Source organism: Oncorhynchus masou, chromosome 28, assembly GCF_036934945.1.
Source record: "Oncorhynchus masou masou isolate Uvic2021 chromosome 28, UVic_Omas_1.1, whole genome shotgun sequence".
NCBI classification, from domain to species: domain Eukaryota; kingdom Metazoa; phylum Chordata; class Actinopteri; order Salmoniformes; family Salmonidae; genus Oncorhynchus; species Oncorhynchus masou.
Genome location: NC_088239.1, coordinates 18,556,460 through 18,573,165, shown reverse-complemented (window position 1 = coordinate 18,573,165; position 16,706 = coordinate 18,556,460). Strand labels below are relative to the sequence as shown.

General features: G+C 45.5%; 1 protein-coding gene across 1 annotated transcript in view; it reads right to left on the bottom strand.

Annotated features, from left to right (window-relative positions):
* scn5lab (sodium channel, voltage gated, type V-like, alpha b) overlaps window positions 1-16,706 on the bottom strand; it is a 279,945-nt gene that overhangs the window by 61,778 nt on the left and 201,461 nt on the right. Inside the window, exon 15 of the mRNA XM_064941469.1 lies at window positions 15,327-15,683. Coding sequence (XP_064797541.1) covers window positions 15,327-15,683 — 357 coding nt within the window. The remainder of the gene's footprint in view (window positions 1-15,326; window positions 15,684-16,706) is intronic.

Sequence of the window (16,706 nt, the reverse complement as noted above, 5' to 3'; positions counted from 1 at the left end):
CCTGTCTGCTTTCCTCTGAGACCCAGGGCAGCATAAATATAACCTGAACTAAATCGCTCATCACAGTATCCAGTTGGTCAGCGCATGCTCGGAGTACACGTCCTGGTAATCCGTCTGGCCCTTACTCACATCGGCTACGGAGAGCGTGATAACACAGTTGTCTGGAACAGCTGGTGCTTTCATGCATGTTTCAGTGTTACTTGCCTCAAAGCGAGCATAGAAGTAATTTAGCTCATCTGATAGGTTTGTGTCACTGGGCAGCTCGTGGCTGTGCTTCCCTTTGTAGTCTGTAATAGTTTGCAAGCGTCAGCGCCAGTGTAGTACGATTCAATCTTAGTCCTGTATTGATGCTTTGCTTGTTTGATGATTTGGAGGGCATAGTGGGATTTCTTATAGGCTTCTGGGTTAGAGTCCCGCTCCTTGAAAGCGGCAGCTCTACCCTTTAGCTCAGTGTTGCTGTAATCCATTGCTTCTGGTTGGGGTATGTACATACGGTCACTGTGAGGACGATGTCGTCAATGCATTTATTGATGAACCCAGTGACAGATGTGGTGTACTCCTCAATACCATCAGAAGAATCCCGGAACATATTCCAGTCTGTGCTAGCAAAACAGTCCCGTAGCTTAGCATCTGACCACTTTCTTATTGACCGAGTCACTGGTGCTTCCTGCTTTAGTGTTTGCTTGTAAGCAGGAACCAGGAGAAAATAATTATGGTTAGATTTGCTAAATGGAGGGGGAGGGAGAGCTTTGTACGCGTCTCTGTGTGTAGAGTAAAGGTGGTCTAGAGTTTTTTTTCCCTCTGGTTGCATATTTAACATGCTGATAGAAATTAGGTAAAACTGATTTGAGTTTCCCTGCATTAAAGTCCCCAACCACAAGGAGCGCAGTCTCCGGATGAGCATTTTCCTGTTTCCCGTTGGTAGGATACATGTGCTTGTAGTTTGTCTATTTTATTATTGATTGATAGGACCCATGGTAAAGGTACATTACCCTCTCGGCGACAGATCATTACAAGGCACCCGGACCATCGTCCATGATACCTCTGTCTTTTCCTCCTGCGAATGACGTGGATGAGGGCCTACATTATGTACAAAATAAGTCTCTCTCTCTCTCTCTCCCTCTCTCTCTCTCTCTCTCTCTCTCTCTCTCTCTCTCTCACTCAAAGACTGAAACAACTCCCCATAATTTAATTTAGAATAAACATAGTCATAACAGAAAAACTTTTTATAACAGAAAACATGAACATGAACATTGTCATATCATTATCATTCTGCCACTGGATAATGTGTGTGTCACAGCACTAACCATATCCCATCCTTTTTTGGGGACACATCCCTCTGGATATTGTGGTCACGTTCTTGCTATATCATTCATGCAATGCTTATTGCATTACACACACTTGTGGCTACAGTCCACACCGACTCTGGAGCAGTGTGACTCAGGGTGCCTAGGGCATCTGTGTCTGCTCCGAGACACAGGGCACAGAAGGCCTTGACGGTTACACACACAGGCATGTGGGCTGTGCGGGTTTGTGTGTGTGTGGGGTGTGTGTGTACAGCATGTGCAATGTGTGTGTGTGTGTGTGTGTGTGTGTGTGTGGGGGGGGCAGGAAAGGTTGGCGCAATCCCGCGTGAACCTCGCCAATATGTTACAAGCCACTGCTTATCTCACAGAGGACTCTGGGTTGAACCTGTTTAGTCACAGGACTGACATTTCACCTGTTTCGTCACAGGACTGACATTTTACCTGTTTAGAAACATGACAGACATTTCAGCTGTTTAGTCACAGGACTGACATTTCACCTGTTTAGGCACAGGACTGACATTTCACCTGTTTAGGCACAGGACTGACATTTCACCTGTTTAGGCACAGGACTGACATTTCACCTGTTTAGACACAGGACTGACATTTCACCTGTTTAGTCACAGGACTGACATTTCACCTGTTTAGGCACAGGACTGACATTTCACCTGTTTAGGCACAGGACTGACATTTCACCTGTTTAGACACAGGACTGACATTTCACCTGTTTAGACACAGGACTGACATTTCACCTGTTTAGTCACAGGACTGACATTTCACCTGTTGAGTCACAGGACTGACATTTCACCTGTTTAGTCACAGGACTGACATTTCACCTGTTGAGTCACAGGACTGACATTTCACCTGTTTAGACACAGGACTGACATTTCACCTGTTTAGACACAGGACTGACATTTCACCTGTTTAGACACAGGACTGACATTTCACCTGTTTAGACACAGGACTGACATTTCACCTGTTTAGACACAGGACTGACATTTCACCTGTTTAGACACAGGACTGACATTTCACCTGTTTAGACACAAGCCTGACATTTCACCTGTTTAGACGTTTAGACACAGGACTGACATTTCACCTGTTTAGACACAGGACTGACATTTCACCTGTTTAGACACAGGACTGACATTTCACCTGTTTAGACACAGGACTGACATTTCACCTATTTAGACACAGGACTGACATTTCACCTGTTTAGACACAGGACTGACATTTCACCTGTTGCTTTAGGGGATGGCCCTGGCTACACGTGACAAAATGGGAGCCTTTGAGACAGTCTCATGTCATGTGGTGACATGTGGTGCAGCCTACATTCTGTGCGTGTTCTATGTTCTGGTTTTAAACTTGTCTGCCTCGATTGTTTTGCATAATCCTGCTAGGGCTTGGATAAAGGATAACACAATCGAATGTGTCTATTGTATAGTGTAGGTAGTGGCAATATTAGAATGGAGAGAGGGGTTATACTTCTCCAATAGCATTTTCACAATACAACAACCAAACCGAACCATGCTATGCTGGCTCTGATATTTTCTTAAAGTACTCGTTACCAGGTCAGCCCAGCACAGCTCAGTTTGGCTCAGTAGTGTTATGAATGTATATTTGTGTCAGAGAAGAGAGGAGAGTAAATTGTGGAGGAGAGTCTAGTGCCCAAGTCTGCCACAAAACACACAGCAGTCAATAAAGGTGCCCAGTGAACCATAAAGACAACTCTTCCAGTCCACTTGAGGCTTTTTATAATGAAATGATGCACTTAGAAAACATTAAGCGCCCATGATAGTTAACGATGCCATTTAGCTTGATTCATACGCCTCTGATTGGTAGAAATGTGTAGTGTGAATAACATGACTCCTAAAGACAGAGAGGGACATTAATAGACCTCAGAATTATAAGCCAGACATCTTCGCCTTAAAGCTTTATTTTAAGCTTTCATTAAACAGTGCTGTTCTGTTTTTCTCCTCACATCCTACTCCACCATCTCCTCCTCATGTCCTCCCCCACCATCTCCTCCTCACGTCCTCCCCCACCATCTCCTCCTCACATCCTCCCCCACCATAGCCTCCTCATGTCCTCCCCCACCATCTCCTCCTCACATCCTCCCCCACCATCTCCTCCTCACGTCCTCCCCCACCATCTCCTCCTCACGTCCTCCCCCACCATCGCCTCCATGTTCATTAGTGTCCAGTCTGCAGCACCCAGTGGGTATTATAACACCGTATTAGTATTAAGACCCAGCATCTGGGTGACCAAACTAAACCAGGCATCCCAGTCACAGCCACCACATCCACCACCTGGGACTAGACCACCCAGTTCCAGCCATCACCACAGTCCCAGCCACCACCTGGGACTAGACCACCCAGTCCCAGGCATCACCACAGTCCCAGCCACCACCTGGGTCTAGACCACCCAGTCCCAGCCATCACCACAGTCCCAGCCACCACAGCCACCACCTGGGTCTAGACCACCCAGTCCCAGGCATCACCACAGTCCCAGCCACCACAGCCACCACCTGGGTCTAGGCCACCCAGTTCCAGCCATCACCACAGTCCCAGCCACCAACTGGGTCTAGGCCACCCAGTCCCAGGCATCACCACAGTCCCAGCCACCACCTGGGTCTAGGCCACCCAGTCCCAGGCATCACCACAGTCCCAGCCACCACAGCCACCACCTGGGTCTAGGCCACCCAGTCCCAGGCATCACCACAGTCCCAGCCACCACAGCCACCACCTGGGTCTAGGCCACCCAGTCCCAGGCATCACCACAGTCCCAGCCACCACAGCCACCACCTGGGTCTAGGCCACCCAGTCCCAGGCATCACCACAGTCCCAGCCACCACAGCCACCACCTGGGTCTAGGCCACCCAGTCCCAGGCATCACCACAGTCCCAGCCACCACCTGGGTCTAGACGACCCAGACCCAGCCACCTCCAAAGCCACCACCTGGGTCCAGGCCACCAGGAGATTTACATCCTAACCCTGCTTAGACGCAGACGGGGACATTTAATTAGTGCTTTAATAATATCCACTTTCCCTTCGCCAGTCCTCCCCCCTCCTTCTCTCCCTGTCCCACTCTCATTCTCAACATGGTCTGTTATCCTTCACCAAGTACATCAATGTATAGTGAAGCAAGCGCTCAATGTAGAATATGCTCCTATAACCACAGGTCTAGCATCATATTACTCTACTCTCAACCTTTACCATTATGGGAATAACAAATATCAGTGGTCAGGCAACTCTGAAGTCAGTTGTGGGCCTGGGCGGTCATCTTGGATGAGGTCAGATTAGTATGAGCTCACTCAGCAGGTAGCTCTGGGGTCATAGTGTCATCTGTACTGCATAGCTAAATAGCTGCATACCTACCCTGGCTCTAGGTGGGGAGCAACATGAGTTGACTACTCACTATAAATAGACCATTGTCTCTACAGGCCCAGCACATGCACGCACGCACATGCACACGCACACACACCCTTTGTCAACTTAGTAAAAGCCTTTGTGTTCTCTTATGTATATGATATAACGCCTTACAACCAACAGCATTGGAGCAAATATTGTTTTCATGCCTCCCACTCTCTCGATGGCTAGTGACATAATGACAGAGAGGAGAAACAGCAAAATGTCAAGGGCAAAATACCAAAAGGGTTGACTTTCATGCACTGTTGATTGGTATTTCATCAACTCATACTTCCAGTCCTCTACGTCCAGACACTGTCGAGCCAATAGCCATGAGTCATCCAAGTACGACCAACCAATACCTTTGACCACAGACATTTTAGGATATCTTGCCAAACGAAATCTCAATATTGTGTTTGATAACATTTGACGTTTGACATTTGACTTGACATTTGAATCTGCTTCCGAGTCCAAAAAATAGTCTGAAACACTGTCGTCTGTATCCAAGCAAAGACTGTTGTGGCAACTGAATATGAAACTGCAACCAAATGCACACGCACGCACACCCAAGCGCACGCACGCACACCCGCGCACACACTAACCTTCACACCCTGCGTGGTTACATTGCCCATCCATGCAAAATGAGAGCATTTTGGTGTGGATAAATCACATGAACGGTGGAAGGCATAAGCCTCAGGACAGTGTGGCCCACATTCTCACTGATTAACACAACCCTTTCTACCCAAAACCTCCTGAAAACATGGATAGTTCTCCTATGACTCGTATGGTTACAGTTAGAACCAGTCTTAGCCTGTGGGTAGCCTCCCTAAGGGATGATTTGAGACACATGATTCAGGATCACAGTTATTCAAATACCTTTCGCTAAATGAATTTCAAAGCTTCATTTGGTAGTATGCATTAAACCACTGTGTTATTTGATTATACTGCAGTGAGACTACACTGGCAGTACATTCTCACAGTAGTTACATTCTAATTCAAATTGGGGAATTATTCGGTGAGGGCTGTTTCTACTCTATTGTATTGTACTTGGATCAAAACACAACAACAACAACAAATCCCCTGAAACTATTGCCATCGGAAGCTTGTGTGTGAAGGAGTACCAGAAGAGGAATCTGGAACGAGAGTGCTGTACCGTGGTGGGCTCCTGGTTGATACACAGTTAGTGAGGTGCTAACTGCTGCCAGTTGTGCCTGGGTATTAACACCTGGCATAGTTAAGTTACACAGGGCCATGGTCCAATGGAAGGGCCCCACCTGACATGGAGCTTTAAAAAGAGACACTGGAGTCACGAACACATACATAAAGTAGCAGCCAGGTCACCCGTGACACAGGTCAGTATTCGGCGTTGGTAGATGACGTGGAAATCGTCCACTAGGGGCGACAGTGAGCGTTGTTACCTTCGAGTAGGTTTGGGTTTTGCGAGGGCATTGTGGAAGAGGATGGATATAAGCATCTGCCTCTGATTCCAAAGGTCGCAAGTTTCCATCCAGAAATAGAAAGTTGTTTTTGAGATTTTAGTTTTAAGCCTTTCCCAAACCTCAACCCTTACTGGAACAATTTGGAGTTAATGCCTACATTTATCCCTGACCTTAAAAATGTGGAGTTACTACCTAAACGTACCCTTAAACGCTTTGACATTTGACGCCTGCAACAGTTTCTCTACTCCAAATAACTGGTTCCATATCATCCCACAGATGCTCAATTAGATCGAGATGTGGTGCCTGGGCAGGCCACTGCAGTAAACTAAATTCACTGTCATGTTCGTGGAACCTAGACAATCCTAGTCTTGTGCAAATCCAATTTGCAAATCATACACTGTTGCTATGAAAGGATGCACTTGATTGGCAAGGATGTTCAGATATCCTGTGGCATTCAAATGCTGCTCCACTTTTATCAAGGGGCCCAATGTGTGCCATGAAAACATACCCCTCACCATCACACCACTAGCCTTTAATGTTGACATGCGGCATGATTTATGCATGTACTCGTGGTCCACACCCTAATCAAATCAAACTTTATTCGCCACATGCGCCGAATGCAACAAGTGAGAACTCTACCGTGAAATGCTTACTTACAAGCCCTTAACCGTGCAGTTCAAGAAGTAGAAAATATTTACCAAGTAGGCTCGAATAAAAAGTAATAATAAAAAGTAACACAATAAGAATAACGAGGCTATATACAGGGAGCACCGGTACCGAGTCAGTGTGCAGGGGTACAGGCTAGTTGAGGTAATCTGTACATGTAGGTGGGGGCGACGTGACTATGCATAGGTACAGCGAGTAGCAGCAACGTACTGGGGTGGGGGGGGGTGGTAAATGTAAATTGTCGGTGGCTATTTTTATGAATTGTTTAGCAATCTAATGGCTTGGGGGTAGAAGCTGTTGAGGAGCCTTTTGGTCCTAGACGTGGTGCTCCGGTACCGCTTGCCACGTGGTAGCAGAGAAAACAGGCTATAACTTGGGTGACTGGAGTCTCTGACAATTTTATGGGCTTTCCTCTGACACTGCCTATTATATAGGTCCTGGATGGCAGGAAGCTTGGCTCCAGTGATGTACTGGGCCGTTCACACTACACTCTGTAGCGCCTTACGGTCAGATGCCGAGCAGTTGCCAAACCAGGTGGTGATGCAACCGGTCAGGATGCTCTCGATGGTGCAGCTGTAGAACCTTTTGAGGATCTGGGGGCCCATGCCAAATCTTTTCAGGTTTTGTCGTGCCCTCTTCACGACTGTCTTGGACCATGATAGTTTGTTGATGTTGTGGACACCAAGGAACTTGAAACTCTCGACCTTCTCCACTACAACCCCGTCAATGTTAATGGGGGCCTGCTCGGCCTGTCTTTTCCTGTAGTCCACGATCAGCTCCTTTGTCTTGCTCATATTGAGGGAGAGGTTGTTGTTCTTGCACCACACTGCCAGTTATCTGACCTCCTCCCTATAGGCCTTTTTATCATTGTCAGTGATCAGGCCTATTACTGTTGTGTCGTCAGCAAACTTAATGATGTTGATGGAGTCGTGTTTGGCCTCACAGTTGTGGGTGAACAGAGAATACAGGAGGGGACTAAGTACACACCATTGAGGGGCCCCAGTGTTAAGGATCAGCGTGGCAGATGTATTGTTGCCTACTCTTACCACCTGTGGGCGGCCCGTCAGGAAGTCCAGGATCCAGTTGCAGAGGGAGGTGTTTAGTCCCAGAGTCCATAGCTTAGTGTTGAGCTTCGTGGGCACTATGGTGTTGAACGCTGAGCTGTAGTCAATGAATAGCATTCTCAACATAGGTGTTCCTTTTGTCCTGGTGAGAAAGGGAGGTGTGGAGTGCGATTGAGATTGCATAATCTGTGGATCTGTTGGGGCGGTACGCAAATTGGGTCTAGGGTGTCTGGGAGGATGCTGTTGATATGAGCCATGACCAGACTTTCGAAGCACTTCATGGCTACCGACGTGAGTGCCACGGGCGGTAATCATTTAGGAAGGTTACCCTTGGGCACAGGGACTATGGTCGTCTGCTTGAAACATGTAGGTATTACAGATTCAGGGAGAGGTTGAACATTTCAGTGAAGACACTTGACAGTTGGTCCACGCATGCTTTGAGTACACGTCCTGGTTATCCATCTGGTCCAGCGGCTTTGTGAATGTTGACCTGTTTAAAGGTTATGTTCACATCGGCTACGGAGAGCATTATCACACAGTCATCCAGAACAGCTGGTGCCCTCGTGCATGTTTCAGTGTTGCTTGCCTCGAAGCGAGCATGAAAGGCATTTAGCTCGTCTGCTAGGCTCGCATCACTGGGCAGCACGCGTCTGGGTTTCCCTTTGTAGTCCATAATAGTTTTCAAGCCCTGCCACATCCAATGAGAGTCAGAGCTGGTGTAGTAGGATTCAATCTTATTCCTATATTGATGCTTTGCTTGTTTGATGGTTCGTCTGAGGGCATAGCGGGATTTCTTCTTTTAAGCGTCCGGATTAGTCTCACCTCCTTGAAAATGGCAGCTCTAGTCTTTAGCTCAGGGCGGATGTTGCCTGTAATCCATGGCTTCTGGTTGGGATATGTACGTACAGTCACTGTGGGGACGACGTCGTCAAAAATGCACTTATTGATGAAGCCAATGACTGAGGTGTTGTATTCCTCAATAACATTGGATGAATCACGGAATATATTCCAGTCTGTGCTAGCAAAACAGTCCTGTAGTGTAGCATCCGTGTCATCTGACCACTTTATTTAGAGAGTCACTGGTACTTCCTGATTTATTTTTTGCTTGTAAGCAGGAATCAGGAGGATTTTAATTTAAATTTTTTAAATTTTACCTTTATTTAACCAGGCAAGTCAGTTAAGAACACATTCTTATTTTCAATGACGACCTAGGAACAGCTCTGGTCAGATTTGTCAACTGGAGGGTGGGGGAGAGCTTTGTATGCATCTCTGTGTGTGGAGTAAAGGTGGTCTAGGATTTATTTTTCCCTGGTTGCATATATGACATGCTGGTAAAAATGTGGTAAAACTGATTTAAGTTTGCCTGCATTAAAGTCCCCGGCCACTAGGAGCGCTGCTTCTGGGTGAGCATTTTCTTCTTTGCTTATGGCCTTATAGAGTTGGTTGAGAGCGGTCATAGTGCCAGCTTCGCTTTGTGGTGGTAAATAGACGGCTACTAATAATACAGATGAGAACTCTCTTGGTAGATAGTGTGGTCAACAGCTTATCATAAGGTACTCTACCTCAGGCGAGCAATACCTCGAAGACTTCTTTAATATTAGACATTGCACACCAGCTGTTCTTGACAAAAAGACACACACCCCCACCCCTCTTCTTACCAGAGGTAGCGTCTCTGTTCTGCCGGTGCATGGAAAATCCCTCCAGCTCTATATTGTCTGTTTCTTTGTTCAGCCACGTCTCGGTGAAACATAGGATGTCACAGTTTTTAACGTCCCATTGGTAGGATAATCTTAGTAGTAGGGCATCAATTTTAGGTTCTAACGATTGCACTTTAGCAAGGAGAATTGAAGGCATTGGGAGTTTACTCACTCACCTCCGGCTTCTCAGAAGGATCCCCGACCTGCGTCCCTTTTCCGGCGTCTTTTCTTCACGCAAAAGGTGTGGATCTGGGCCTGTTCCAGTGAAAGCAGGATATCCTTCTCGTTGACTCGTTCAAGGAAAAAGTTTCTTCCAGTCTGTGGTGAGTAATCGCTTTCTGATGTCCAGAAGTTATTTTCGGTAATAAGAGACGGTAGCAGCAACATTATGTACAAAATAATTTACGAAAATGCAAAAAAAAATAATTGTACAATTGATCAGGAGAATGTAAAACGTCAGCCATGTCCTTCGGTGCCAACTTAGTACTGTCCCGTCAGCGTGAAACAGCAGGAACCACGATTCATCAGACCAGGCAATGTTTTTCTAATTATTTAGTGTCTAGCGTTTTCGTTCCTTAGCTCACTGCAACCACAGTTTCTTATTTTTTGCTGAAAGAAGTGGAAGGTGGTCGGCTGCCGTACCCCATTTGTGTCAATGTATTCTTTTATGGGTCTTTGGACACCAATGTTGTACTGGACTGCAGGTGGCTAACTGTAGCCCATCTGTTGCTCTGCACAATTCATGTCAGCCTCCTTTGTCCTCATCAATTACCCATTTTCGACCACTGGCCTGCTGTTGGCTGGATGTTCTTTGGGTGGTGGACCATTCTTGATACACACGGGAAACTGTTGAGCGTGAAAAACCCAGAAGCGTTGTAGTTCTTGACACTCAAAACGGTTTTCCTGGCACCTACTACCGTACCCCATTCAAAGGCACTTAAATATTTTGTCTTTCCCGTTCACCCCCGAAATGCCACACATACACAATCCATGTCTAAACTGTCTCAAGGCATAAAACTCCGTCCCCTTCATCTACACTGATTGAAGTGGATTTAACAAGTGATATCAATAACGGATCATATCTTTCACCTGGATGCACCTGGTCAGTCTATGCCATGGAAGAGTTCTTAATGTTTTGTCTACTCGGGGGATTATATCAAGATGAGGCTATCTTGTTAACGAGAAGTATTACCTTTACATTCCATGTACAGAATCCATATAGAATTAAACGGTTGCGTAATGATGAATGTCTTATTTCTGTGATGCTAAGAGAAAACCAACCTGCACCTGATTGGCAATGAGGCCATGACCCAGCCAGGCTGAAAGATTGAGAGCAATCTTACCCAGACCCATGCAGGTCTTGTCCATGGTCCGACACACACACACACACGCACACGCACGCACACGCACGCACGCACGCGCGCACGCACACACACACACACACACACACACACACACACACACACACACACACACACACACACACACACACACACACACACACACACACACACACACACACACACAGACTCTCTCCGTTGACTGACGGCCCATCTCATGTCAGGCACGAAAGGGACGAGAGGTACAAGGCTGGCAGGGTAACATGGACACTGAGATGAAAAGGGATGATTAAAGGAGATAACGCTCCACTAAGTCCCCCAAGCCAAGATCAGACAGTATACCTGAACTTACTGGCCCTGGCCCACTTACAGTAGAGATCATTGGAGTAGGGTTACGCTGGTAAGCTTCCTGGACAGAGTAGAGACTCTCTAGACTCTCCAGGCAGCCTGCTTCTGAAGGTTGTTGCCGAGAATGAGAGTGACAGGCGGTGGCGTATTGACCTGTGTTTGTACTGCACATACATGCATTCACAGGATTCACAGAACAGACTGGAGAATGCTATCGCCATGGATGGCTAGGATTCATAGCTCCCCCTTCTCTCATTCACTCTCTCTCTCTTTCAGTCTCTTTCTCTCTCCCCCTGTGTGTGGAGGGACAAGCTCAGACAGGGGAGCTATTGGATGGCTCTTATTGGTCCACTTGAGTACCATGCAGGAGAGGGGAGTGTTAGGTTCATAACACTTGAGACAACAGGGAGCGGAGCGAAAAGCTCTCGCGAGGCCAGATCTGGATATCTAGAAGAGTGCTCATTTTCTAATTAACCTTAGGATGACTCATGTCTTCTGACGTTGTTAATAACATACTAAGAAATCATAATATTGTTTATAATCACTAAATGTGTTATCCCAATGGGGAAATATGTTCAATGTTTTAAGTTCTTAGAACCAGACGTCATCACGAGTGACGTCAACTTTGATGTCAAGACAAAAATGGCCACTATACTGTAGGATTTTAATTTGAGCAAGTGTGCTACAGTAGGAACATAATCCTGCAGCAACAGGAAATTTGAATTCTTATATGGATTATAATTAGGAACGTGTTTGTAGGGGTTGATACATGTTTCGTAAGGGAAAATCAAGTTTGAATTTGTTTATATTGAAATACACTACAAGTTCTCCTGCAACACGGTGATCAAATTAAGATCTTACATCTGAATACTTGCCCCTTTATGCCTTCATAGAATATTAATTCATTGTGCTAGTTTCACATAACAACACTGTGACATTTCTTCAGTTTAAATTAAAACACTGACAGAGATGGTACCCCATGTTTACAAATACAAACAACTCTAAGGCAAGCTAATAGGAATATTATACAATAGGTGGGTCTTATCCTGGATGTTGATTGGTTAAAAAGGCGTTCCAGCCTGTGTCTATTCCAAAAGTTACCTATGTTAGGCTATGACGTTGAAATGCCTATTTACGGTTCCATCTCACTGCACAATCCACTGTCTCATCAGCCCAACCAGGCAATTTATAAACTTGACCTCCGCAGTTAAAAGCATCTAGACATTATCCCCCATTTCTTTTAGACTAGCATTTGGTTTTTAACAGGCGAGATTTGTATAAACCTTGCTGTCTCTTCGACCTTTGCAACTAGAGAGACATATTTTCTTAGACAGTCAAAATCATGAATCAGCATCATTTTTATGGATATATACAAATACATGTCAACAGAAAAGCAGGTCAAATTAAATTAAATGCAGGTAGTTTGCAATCTTTCCAGCTACAGTTTTAAGTGATTGTGTTAGCTATGTACCTCCGCTGAACAGTGTTCAGACAAGAGTGCACATTTACTATGCCAGTTGAAATTGTGCATCATTAGCTCATTGTTATGGATGTATCCAAATAAACATCACTAGAAAACAGCTTAAACATACGCAAATGCAGCTACTTTGCTGTTATTTTGGCTAAACTGTTTGACCTGACTGTACGCCGTAGTTGGCTAGCAAGCAAGCAAGGGATAAGAATATTGCCAGGCTGCATGGCAACAAAACATTTAGAATAAATTACTGGGTTAAGTCCATACACTTAGAACAAAAAGCCATCATGACTGGGTCGCGTCTCTGGCAGCTACCTGATAGCATGAATGATCCAGACAGCTTGGTAGCAACCCTACATTTGCGTTGGGACTTTATCTCTTGGATGGATAAATTAGTATGAATAAATTCATCAAAATAACTTTTTTTATGAAACTATGTTAATCGTTATTTAAATATGTTGGTAAACCGTTGTATAAAAGTGATAATGACCTCAAAGCTGGTGGTTGGAGGATATATTGGCACGGTTTGCTGGCCCGAGATGCTAACAACACCCGTGTCAAAATATTCTCCAAACACAGGCTTTGAGGGCATTATCAGTTAATGAAGTATCAAATATATCTCCCCTATTTATCCCATGATGCTATGCAATCATAATAATGCTTAGTCATGCATCTGGATCCGTTAACACGCCGTCCCACATCAGACATTTTGTCAGCCTTGTAAACATCCCGACGAGCCATCGGCAGCCATGTTATTTTACACAACCCGACGTCTCGCAGCCCAGGCAGAGCTCAGTCTCAACGACTTCCTTTGACTGCTCAGCCAAAATAAATAAGACAGGGGACTCGGGAGGGAAAGAGAGAAGAGGAGGTGGAGTGGGAAGGAGGGGGAGGAGGGATGGAGCAGGGAGAAGAGAGGAGGAGAGGGAGGAGGCCTCTAACACAAGTGTGTAAGCAAATGACAGGCACTGACTTGACTCAGGGACTGGGGCGACCCTGCAGAGAAAGATAATATTAGCGGGGGCAGGCTGGGTAATTGCAACCTCATCACTTGCCTGCCCCGCGGATTAGAACAGTACTGCAGCATGTAGTGGAGCACTAAGGTCAGAGAGGATACTGTGGGTAGAAAGTGTTACTGGCAAGGCTGTGTACCACTCCATATAGTAGAGTTTGTCTACCCATTTAGTCTCCAATTTGTTTACTCGGTGGGTTGTGGTAGGACACCGGCAGTGGCAAGAATGTAAGGTCACCCCCCGCACAGGAATCATGAGACATTTTGTATTTCAACAATCCTACTGTAACACATACAGTAGGAGTCTTATGCAGTGTAAACTACAACACCTGTCTACGTGTCAGTTAGTGTGGAAAACCCCTCACACATGACAGCCTTAATCCTTAAGGTATTACGTCTGCCAGGACAAAGTGTGTGCTTGTGTGTGAGAGAGAGCAGAAATACAGTCAAGGAAGTCTTGGAAGTGTGCAGATATCCCCATATCCTAGCTAAACTACTGAAGCGTCACAACATGCAACCATGCAACACAGCTCAAAAACACTGCATAGGCTTCTTTGAGAAATGGTATCTAGACCAGCTGGGACCCAGGACCCTGTTTCCTTCATTATTACTGTCAGTTTTAACAGCTGACCACCTGACCTGGCCCACAGTTCAGCACCACCAGTCCTGACCAATCAATAAACAGCTTCATTATAGGATGATATGGGATGTTAGGGGTGTTTTTTAATTACTATACATGCCCAGGGGGACCTGTTGCATCTATAAAGTCTATAGAGAGCAGGACCGTAAAACCTGATTCATTTCTAATGGTCACAAAACTGTACTGTGTGACATTTCAACCATTCTTCCCTGTGTGTTCTTTTTGTCAAGGCTAACATGGCCAGCCACTAACAGGCATCTTCGTGAAACTGAATCATGCCTCATAGGGGATACGTCTGAGCTTTATGGGGATTGTTTTAACGTCCTCCCTTCCCCTGACCCCTTGCAGCTCTGGACCAAGTGGTGGATGGTGGGGCGTTCAACAAGAGCCACTGTCAGGGTCATGTTGTCATTCTGCTACCAAAACAATTCATGGAGATTAGCTCGCCCCCCTCTCCTCCCTCCCACCCACACAAACCCCCATACACCCCTGCCCACCCTTCCAAAAGCTCCAACCATGGCAGATATAGAAGCCATTGGCAGGAAGGGGACAAAGTGGAAGTGCAGAGAGATAGAGGAGGCACTCACCCCCACCCCTTCTCCCAGCCAACCCCAGCAGCACAGTGGGCTTGTGACAGAGACATGAATGAACCACGCTTGTGTCCTGCTCAAAACTGAGCTAAATTGACGTAAGGGGGGCAACCTTTTACAGGGTCAAATAGCAGAGGGAAATGTTCAGCTTAATAAATGTAATCCTGAATTTCACCATTTTAGGAGAGGATTACACACATTGATTTAAAATCTGAGTAGCCTCTGAGCACTACAATCCCACAAAATATAGAGGCTGCACGCACTTTTGTGGTGCATTCAAAAGTCAACCAAAACATGTACCTTACTGCCCACACTACCCAAGAGACTGAGAGTGGAAGAATGACTTACCACCAGGTTCCCGATCACCATGACCTGCATGAAGACTAGGAGGCAGAGAGGCTGCCCTGCCACCTCCATACAGTCCCACATGGTCTCGATCCACTCGCCACACAGCACCCGGAACACGATGAGGAATGAGTGGAAGAAGTCCTTCATGTGCCAGCGCGGCAGCGTACAGTCCTTAGAGATCTTACACACGCAGTCCTGGTAATTCTTGCCGAACAGCTGCATGCCCACCACGGCAAAGATGAAGACTATGATGGCTAGGACCAGGGTCAGGTTTCCCAGAGCGCCCACCGAGTTGCCGATGATCTTGATGAGCGTGTTGAGGGTGGGCCACGACTTGGCCAGCTTGAACACCCTTAGCTGTGGGAGGGGGGAGAGGGGAGATGGGATAGTGAGATCCGCTGTTTGTTTCGTTATCTGAGACATGGTCAATATGTGTGTGTTTTAAAAATGCACGTTATCTAGAAGTTGAATCAAAAGATTTAGAAACGCATGATCAATGTATTCGTCCATGTTGTTATTTATTTTACTTATATATTATATATTATATTATACTCATCTTTAACTTTAAACATTTAAAAGTTCATAAATTAAGAAGTGGCTACTGGCTACAATTGAAATAATTGTGTCAATGGAATTATGTACTAAGAAGGGGTTAACTAAATCAGGCTGGTTTAGGGTCTATTCTCGTTGACGAGAATTAAGGATAATTTCAAGAGATTCTCGAGAGGTGTCGATTTTCGAGAGACATAACTGTAATGTAAACTTGCGTATTTCTCACGTCTCAAACGATACCCCTGAAGGTCACGCACAACATTTGCACCCTTCTAAGCCTGGCATTATAAACAGAATTGTCTCGTTGAGCCCAACATTCATACAGCAAAAATACTAATAGCAGAGCAGTGTTTTTGAAACAGCTTAAATCTATATATTTTGATAATATTTTTTTACTTGTTTTATTGAGTTTTATTGAGCCTGTTACACTCTGAAATTATTTTCATAGCTTTAAGAAAGGGAAGTTCAACAATGGTGAGCCACCTTCCAGGCAAGAAGAATGCAGCAAGAAGCTGATCAACTCACCAGGGAAAATATCAACGTTTTCAGTCTAAATTTTGAGTTTACCTCATATAATACCTTCTATGATATTGATAAAATGCCTGGTTTGTTCTAACATAACCTTTAATATGCTGAAACTGTATTTTTATATTCATATGAAAGGTGTAAATGTCAGTGCAGGCTGCTGAGGGGAGGAAGGCTCATAATAATGGCTGGAACGGAGCGAATGGAAACCATGTGTTTGATGTATTTGATACCATTCCACTAATTCCACTCCAGCCTTTACCACAAGCCCATCCTCCCCAATTTAGGTGCCACCAATCTCCT